This window comes from Chenopodium album, chromosome 13 (genome assembly GCF_948465745.1).
Source record: "Chenopodium album chromosome 13, dcCheAlbu1.1, whole genome shotgun sequence".
Taxonomy (NCBI): Eukaryota; Viridiplantae; Streptophyta; class Magnoliopsida; order Caryophyllales; family Amaranthaceae; genus Chenopodium; species Chenopodium album.
This window is the reverse complement of record NC_137846.1, coordinates 22,850,156-22,859,511: the sequence shown is the minus strand read 5'-3', so window position 1 is coordinate 22,859,511 and position 9,356 is coordinate 22,850,156. Positions and strand designations below refer to the sequence as shown.

Sequence of the window (9,356 nt, the reverse complement as noted above, 5' to 3'; positions counted from 1 at the left end):
TGTTAGGGTTTATCAAAAAAGTAATCATCTATTGCCCTATTGTCAGTTCCTTGGTAAAGATTTATTTGGAATCGCAACGGTTGTCAAGTTTTCGAATGCGTTCAAGCGAATCAGACGAAAATCATCCTTACGGCTACAACAAATCGTTAAACCGTTTCTCCAAAAAGGCTATATATTCCAGCGATGTGTGCAAGAAATGTAATACAGTGCAAAATCTTTTCAACGATCGTAACTTTGATGAAGGAAACCCTAGTTTGATTCAATTTTATGTTTTTGTTAATTTAGATTTCATCTGTAGATGCCGGATGGCTTTTTATTAATGAATTGATTTGTTTCAAAAAAAAAAAAAAAAAAAAAAAAAAAAAAAAAAAAATTTAAAAATTAACTAACAAAAATTTATTTTCAAAGTAATAAAAAATTATCAAATTAACCCTAGCCACCTCCACCACCCTTCCTCCCTTAAGCTACCAGCTACAAGCCACACACCTTCCTCGCCATAACTACCTGAACTGAAACCTCATCCTTCTCTCTCCCCACTCGCCCGCCTCAACTTGAACTGAAACCTCCATCAACCGCCACCACCTGATCCGAAACCACCCACACCTGAAAACCTAACCCCCAACTAAGCAGAAAAAACCCTTACTTGGATAGTGTAGACACCTAAAAATATCTCCCCAAAATCAAACCGGATGATGAACAACCTTTCACCTAATTGTTAACTTAGTAACATTAGCTATTTAACTTTAAGCAGCTCCTTAACACTTTTGAGTTCTAAAATCCCGAAAGAAATATGGGGAAAATACTTAAAAAGAAGAAAATGTGCCCGCCTTATTGCTTGGATCCCAAGAAGTAAGAAAAGTAGAAACAGCCATCCAATATACAATTACACAGATATTTACATCCTTGAATGAAGGCGACTCAAGCTTGCTTCAATTGATCCATGGGGTTCATCAGTAGGAAGGTATACGTCGTCGGCAAACTGCAAATCAGCATATTCATCTATAAGTTTCTGGCATATTACAAAGAATTCAGCATCAACTTCAAACAGAAGAGTTATACCTTGACTAGATTTGGATTCTGTATGCTCGATAGATTAACAGGAATGAAATGCAGATTAGGCATTTTCAGACTGACAGATGATATAACATGAAATCTGATATTTCAAAAATCGAAGGACAAATCAGTAAGAAAGTACATATATCGATAGGGCATTCAATACTACACAATCTACCCGCAACCATGCATTATAATGAAAGGTAGAGACTGTAACCTGTTGAGAACAGCCTTTGCCATTTGATAAAGGGTGCTCTGAACTGATGGGCTATAAACACCTTCATCAGGAGGACCAAAGAAAGTATCAACTAACACTTTCCTCACATCAGCGTATCTTTCAGCGAAGTACAGTGGTTTTGATGGAATGTTATGAACATTTTCGAATGAATACCTGTATAAATTATCAGTCTTCATGAGTACCAATTGTTTCATGTTTTTATTTTTATTTTTGGATATTAAGTAGTAAAGAAGAGTTCCAATCAGCTATTATATCTGCTTCAGCAGCAGAATAAATTTCAACATTTCATGGATGAAGTGAGGAATGCTGCTAGCATGTTGAAAGCACAACTCTTGAGGAGTTAGCAGTCCAACAATAAAATCAAAAGACCCATACAAATGCAAGAGGCTCCTCTCCTAGTCATTACCTTAGATTACAAAAAGGTTGACTCAATAAGATCCTTGGCCCAAAAGGCATCTATTCCTGTATTCATGCAAGGCTACAACTTCATACTCCCTCCGTCCCCAAAAGAACGACCCTTTTGGGTTGATTTCGCGGGTATTAAGAAAGTTAAATAAAAAAAAGTAAAAGTATATTGGAAAGATAAATTTACATGGGATTTGTAAAAAAGTAGAGAGAGTATTAAAAGTACATGAAAAAACAAAATTTTATATGGAGAAGCTAATTTTGCACAAATATTGTTGTAAATTGGTGGGTATTTTAATGCAAATGAGTCGATCATTTTGGGACTAAAATTAGGCCAAAAGGGTCGAACTTTTGGGGATGGAGGGAGTACATAAATAAGTAAAAGACGCTTCTGTGAGACATTTGAGCAAGTATTGTTCACTATCTGTGATCCGTGATTGATATATAGTCCCTTGTAATTTCGTAGAAAATGGTCTATAAAAGAGCACTGTTCCATATCTAAACTGTGGGTTGGCAGCGCCATGACATAATGATGATGGAAGTTATTAGATTCAATAAGAATGAGCAAGATAAATACAGAAACAGGTAAGATACCTCCATGTAGCCGCGAGTTCTGTGGCAAGCATCCTCTCTCGTGTTTCGGGCAAAAGTGTGTACCGGTCCCTAACATATCCTTCGAAACCAGACTACTCACAAAAAAGATGAAATTATAAGGAATAATTAAACTTTTTATTTTTTTATTTTTTATTTTTTTATTCTGTAAGACAGCATAGAGTAGTAAATATTTCCATCAGATTAATTAACATTACTTTATAATGTCTAAATAGAGAATAAATAATGACTAATCACAGATGTAACAACTTAATCCTTTAGAGGCAGCAGCAAATCAACAAGTCATTAATGAATAAAAACTACATTTCATAAGAGCATTGTTTGAGTTGAAAAGCCTATATTTCCCATGGAGGTTTTACACAGAGCCTCACGTAAAAGTTTTATACAGAGCTCAAGAGGTTTCTTTCCGAAACAACTATTAGATACTCCCTCCAATCCAAAAATAAATTTCACCATTGGATTACTAGAACTAGTACATAGAATAATTAAATGAAATTGGGTAGAACGAGAACAATGTAAGACAAAGAAAGAGGAAACGGACTAGTCAGATAGCATGAGAAATTAAATTAATATTTAAATTATAACTTTACCAATTCATTATTCATACGGGATAGAGGGAATAATAAGCATTACATTTTAGCAATTCAATGGCACATTTGTGCGGCATACTATTGCAAAGCTTTCTGTTATAGACGGGGCAAGCCAAAGTTCAGTTAAAGTTTGCAAACACTAGTTGATCCTCGTATATCAATGAAGATTAACACAAGTTATGGGATATAAGCAACTTTGACTTTGTTAAATGTTAGGCTGCCTCACACTTTTTTTTTGTTTTTTTTTTTTTTAAATAATCAGTCTTAATAATATTTTGGGTCTGAATAATTTTACAGATTAATGGTTGAATTTACATTTATGGGATAGCCTTATGGAGATTTATATCCTTTTTCTAATACAATAGTAAACATGACTTAGCAGCATTTAGAGTATGCTCATGGACTTAATAGAAAATTGTGCAGCTATTAGGAGCTGATTTCATGTTTAAGCACAACTTTACATTGTGAGAGAAGCATCTAGTTAATGGTGTAAAAATTGCAGCACTTGCATTGGAAACATCTGGTAGCTTAAGTGTTGTAGTGAGTTTTGGCTTCTAGTCTTGCTACATTGGCCTGATTTCCTGGAGCAAGGAAATTCTACTAGAGACGTCTAATGTGTCAATGTTTATTTGTTTTACTTTTATATTGTTTTAAGACTTTATTGATTGTGGATTTCTTTATCTTTAAGACTTATGTTGATTTAATAACCCTATACAGACGCCGAAATTGATAATTGAGTTGTTAATACTTCATGTTAGAGCTTGTCAAATGCATTTTAGCCCATATTAGTAATTCTAATTTACTTCTTTGAGTTGTTTCTTGAGACATTTCAACCATTTGTCATTTGATTCTGAAACTCACAGATTTCATATTTCCTTCTGGCCTAGCAAAACCAAATCCCATTTTTGTTTACAATGTTTGATACTGAGTATTAAATAAAACACAAAATTCCCTTAGTGTTTAGGTTTCTAAGCACACCAATAACTCTGCTTGGAAAATATTCCCATCAGTTTATAGTTTCCAAATAGAGGAAAATGAGAGAACATGTTCAGCCTTTTTAGTCTATACTATCAATAAAAGATATAGAGGAACACATTTTCTTTTTCATCAAATGGAAATAAATTTTTCTAAAGCATCATATACCTTTGTGGTCTTCAAGAGTGATAATCCTTCAATGCTTGACGATAAATTTAAGGCACCAGATTTACTCAAGACAGCTTCAGCAACATGTTTTTCAGATCCAAGTTCGAAACCTTCAAGAAGATAAGTAATAGTAAATTAAATTATAAGAACACCATTTCATTTGACTAATAGAAACATATAAGTGTTAAAATGTAAGTCCACAGAGGAAAAAAGTAGGAAAGATAAAGTAATAGTCAAATTCAATTAAAAATAGTTGTTTTCTGAGATTCTTGTTGATAGTTAGAATTAGATGTCTATGTATCATGTCAATAATTATACAATAATTAAACATATTTGTTATCAGTCTTTCAAGGGTATACTTTTTAAAAAAATAAATGACAAAAGTAAAAGATCTTCCCTTCATTGCGCCGAATTCGTCACCCTGCTTGTCGAAGCAAATAAGAACATTTTTGACAGCTTTTTCTCAGTGAAAATTTTCTTCACTAAAGACCACCATACAAAGAGATTACCCCTGTTGTATTCTAAGAAGTTCTATTTGAACACGCCAGAATTCATTGAAGCGGATATTGTATGAGGATATACACAATTAAAAGCTAAAAGAATCAAACAAAGAAACTGGCATCAACAAGCAGACTAGATTCCATGGTGTGACCAGGACAATAACTGAATACTGAGGGGCAAGGACCACTTATAAGTGCATAACACCAAAATTATTCAAGATTAGAGAAGAATTCAGCTATATAGTTTTTCAGTGGAAAACAAGACCAGAAGTATTTAGAAATTACAACAATGAATCATTTGCCAGCAGCATCAGAAATTAAAAATAACAGGAAAATCATACAACACAACCAGCTGTCCAAATGGCTATAACCAGTTTTGCATAACAACAGCAAAAGAAACAATTAAATTACCAACCATGCTTATGTGGTCGACCGTCTATATTCACACGCTTCCATGGCTTCTCTACTATCTTTACTATAGCGGTGGCAACCTGCATAGGGGAGATAAAAAGGCGTTGGGATGAAGGAAGGAAAAGGAAAACACTCTTAGACATTGTATAGTCATTATCAAGCAAGAAACCCATTGGTTAAACTAAATGTTAGAAACCAAAAATGAGCCATGACGAATGCTACTGAAAATATAGGATCGAAACCAGATACTTAGGGTGCGTTTGATACCATTGAAGGAAAGCGGAATGGATTTGAATAAGAGGTAACTTGGAAGATCAAATAGCCTCAAGTAACGGAAATTATTAACCATACCACTGAAAACAAAAAAACCTTAACATTTACTTGTATACTTTACCACCTACTCTAAGTTGAATGACAAGGAAAACCACTAGCAAGGTCGGATGGTCAATTATTTGGACAGAGACGAAGTTGGAACAGATTTCCAAAGAACTTCCAGAACAAAATACAACAGCAGGCATACCTCAGCACGCTTGTAAAAAGGTCAACAACTTCAAACATTGACATATACTATCATTTACTCCAAAATATACTTCACAAACTTCCAATATCTGTAGTTCCTTAATTATTTTACATCTACTCACAATTATGATCATAAATATCCCAAGATAAACCAACAATCCCCTAAAATTTCAATGTATTTGCTGATAAACTTTTCATGAACGGAAGACTTGAACACTGACAGCTACAGACAAATCTCATCCTTGTTAATGCTATCACTTCACTGAAATTCTACCTTCTCTTTCTAACTACTCTATTAAAGAACGTAGAACTTAATTTACAGTATTTAAATGTTAAAAAAAAAAAAAAAAAGTATTTTATCACCCCTCAAAACACTCTATTTTGACTTAACCACCCATTTTCTTGTTTATTGTATTTAAAATGCAAAATGTTATATTTCGCCCCCTCTTAACAAGAGTTCCATTTTGTAAAAATGAAAATATCGATTTTCATGCCAAAACTTGCTTCATTTTGCCTCATTTTGCGTGCTACGAATTACCAAAGAATTTCCGATATTTTATTTGGGTGTTGACCTCAAATCGGAACCAAAGAGTTAGAATGACTCCCAAAACCTTAATAGAGCAAGTTTTGGCATAAAAATCGATAATTTTTAGCTAAGAGGTGGTGCAATCTAACTTTTTTCTTTTTTGTGTGGTTAAATAAAATAAACAAAAAAAGGGAGATAATATCAAAATAGGGTGTTTTGAAGGGTGATAAAGTACAATTAATCCTAAAAAAAAGGCATATGACAGTTTAGCGGTTTAGCCAATAGATCTTGGTATCAACAATGTAATTCTTTTGCTTAAAACAGCAAGATAAACAACTCAATAGCAACCAATCCCTTGAGGCAACATTATGCAGGCTGATTCAGCAGATTAAAAATTACATAATTGCAGTTCCCAAGTAGCAAAAAAGAAGAAAAGTATAGGCGCTATTAAAATTTTTATATTGCATGATTGAAATTTCATCACTTGTGTCATGAGCATGCTTTCACATAGAATGTTGGAATTCGAAAGACTTAGCTGTGCAAGGGAAGATAAATATTCTACCTGCTTATAGTATGATGTGAAGTGCTTAGCAAGAAGAATAGCGAAATCTTCAGCAGTAATTTGCTCTTTGCTCTCCTTTGCTTTTGCGTAAACCTGCTTCACACCCCCACCATTCATGTACATTGTATCAAACATAAGTGGAATACGTTAGTCAATAGCGGGAACTAAAAGAAAACACCCTACAATCAGAGGCATAATGCCAACATCTAATTAATATCCCTCCCACAACCAACATAAATGAAAATTTTGAACTTGGGAGGGCCCTCATATATACTTGGCTTATTATTCGTTGCAACATTTCAATTATTAAACTCACACACTATCCTTTGATTATCTTTGATGATTTATACTTATAAAAAAATAACTAGTTAATCAATCAAAGCCTTAATCCAATAAGTGAGGTCGGCTACATAAACCAAAAGTATACTTTCTAGTTAGATTCATCCAAATGTATACTTTTATAATATCAACTTTTTTTTATATGCAATTTTTACATATTCGTAATTAATAATGACTGAAGTTACACACTAACGAGCATGAAAATAGAATCGCGAGAACTAAAAATAAATGGAGCAAGTATCATATATTTGAAGTTGTGTTATTATCACCTTATTCCATGTATAATAAGTTCCGTAAGTTGAGATTAGTTCTACCTAATTACTGACCTTGCGTTTTCAAAAAATCCAAACCAACTAACTCGAATTAAAGATATTCAACCACTCAAAAAATCAATTGGTCTTAGAAGTCACTAAACAAATTCAATATACAACCTATCTAACTCGACATAAATTCAATGTACAACCAATCCGTATATTACTTGTTATATTATCAGATTCCATATATACGCATCGGAATCTTTAAGATCCCGAAATAGACAAACAGAAAAACGGAGGAAACAATAACAAGGAAGTTCTATCATCAGGCAGAATTCAATACACAACCAATCTAACTCGACAAAAATTCAATACACAATCAATCTAACTCGACATAAAAGAAGTCAGAACATCGATAATGATAACCATAAACCATAAGAAAAAGACACACTAGAAAACGAAGATGGAACGGAAAAAGGAAATCGAAAGATTAACATACAGTGTTCTTCATAGTATCAGTAGCAACAATATCAGAATTATCATCATGGGTGTAAGAGCGATTGCAATCAGAAAGAAGGCTGATACCAACACTCCATTCAACAAAATGATAAAACCCAGTTGAATCCTTCCAAACTCTTCCAACTCTAACCCTTTGTTTTCCATGTCTTTGCTCGAATTTCAATCCTTCAATAATTTCCGCTTTCTCCGCCATTGATTTGATTTGATTGAATTCTTTTGCTAATCAACTGTGAATTGAATACTTTTCTTTTTTAAAAACAAAAAAAAAATAAAAAAAAATAAAAATTGTCGAAAGTTGAGAGAAAGAAGTCGGGGGTAATAAAGGAGGTTGGTTTGATGTCAACTTGTCATGTGATTCTGTGGGCTTTAGAGAACAGATGGCAATCGTAGAGGGCTAGACTGTTGGCGTAAAAAATGGCCTTAAATATATTTTTTGAGGGAATAAGGAATAACAAACAAATACTCGTAGCTAATTAGTAGACATTATTAATATAAACAGAATACGTGAATAATAAAGTCCATAAGTCCACATCATGTCATAAATACTTATAAGTAGTTTAAATAGAATTGTTTTTTTATTTTTTTGGGTGAACCCGAGGGACAAGCCCAAAAATAGAATATTTATGAGTAATACTTCCGTCATTCCGTGTCTTTTTTGACAACACATTCCGTGTGTCACCGTCTTGGTGAATACTTAAACAAATTTTTTTATACTCTCCTTCCGTATTTTAATAAGTATTACATTTTTTTTTGGCAAAATCTACATTAAAATATTATATCTCTTTCCTCTCATAGTCCCCACTCATATTCATTTCTACTTTTTTATTATATATTTCCTCTCACATTCATTACTTTTTAACAAACTATTAACCCCATTATCTTTCTTTTACAATTTTTTAATACTCCAACAGCCCAACTACCCCACTTACCTCTTATTTTATTTGAGTCGATTAAATTGCCTAAAACTATGTGTTGGTCAAACTGTAACACTTAAAAAAACACGGAGGGAGTACTCCTTTTATCTCGTAATAATCGTACAATTAGGTGTTTTAAGGCTTATTTGATTCACCTTATTTTTGCTTATTTGAACTTATCTGATCTGGTATGCTCTGATTTGATCTTATTTGAATATCATATTTGACCAATTTTTTACCTTAAAAATACGATAATCTATACGGAAAAAGTATATGAAGTGGGGTCTTATTAGATTCGTAATAATGTGTATTTTATTAATTTGAGTTTTTTATAAATTTTTACTATAAGAAATTAAAGATATTTAGTGATAAAAAACTGCACATAAAATAATGATCTGATCTGAACTTATTTTTCTGAAATAAGTAAAAATAAGGTGAACTAAATAAGGCCTTACAAAGTTTTAGGAAATTATAGGGTAAGGGCCAAAAACAGAATTTTATTATACTTCTACTGTTTTTTATATAGTTGCAACAGTTTGAATTTTGTACTATTCACGTGTTTTGCTTTGACGATTTATACTTAAGTAAAAAATGTAGGCATGTGAGATTGTGTTAGATTCGTCTTAATCTAATATATCATTATATCACTATCACTAATATAAAAGACATTCTCGCAGCCACATAAGATTAGTATTTTTTAAAGCGCTACTTAGCATTGTAATGAAAAATACGAAGTAATAATTATCAAAGCAACACATATATAAGATTGTT

At 32.7% G+C, this 9,356-nt stretch overlaps 1 protein-coding gene across 1 annotated transcript; it reads right to left on the bottom strand.

The window, feature by feature from the left end:
• Window positions 1-769: 769 nt before the first annotated feature.
• On the bottom strand, window positions 770-7,937 carry LOC145576512 (uricase-2 isozyme 2-like). Its single transcript, XM_081634261.1, has 8 exons — window positions 7,652-7,937; window positions 6,560-6,652; window positions 4,957-5,032; window positions 4,042-4,151; window positions 2,291-2,382; window positions 1,271-1,444; window positions 1,060-1,153; window positions 770-979 (listed from the first exon to the last, which is right to left on the bottom strand). The coding sequence occupies exons 1-8, from the start codon at window positions 7,862-7,864 to the stop codon at window positions 896-898; spliced, it is 936 nt and encodes a 311-aa protein (XP_081490387.1). The 5' UTR covers window positions 7,865-7,937; the 3' UTR covers window positions 770-895.
• Window positions 7,938-9,356: the final 1,419 nt, after the last annotated feature.

Bases quoted from the DNA above. Each gene is read 5' to 3' on its own strand.
- LOC145576512 (XM_081634261.1), bottom strand. From the start codon at position 7,864: ATGGCGGAGAAAGCGGAAATTATTGAAGGATTGAAATTCGAGCAAAGA. The intron at 5,033-6,559 runs GTAGAATATTTA...TCCCCTATGCAG, and splicing joins TCACATCATACTATAAGCAG to GTTGCCACCGCTATAGTAAA. The intron at 1,154-1,270 runs GTTACAGTCTCT...TTGAAATATCAG, and splicing joins GCAAAGGCTGTTCTCAACAG to ATTTCATGTTATATCATCTG.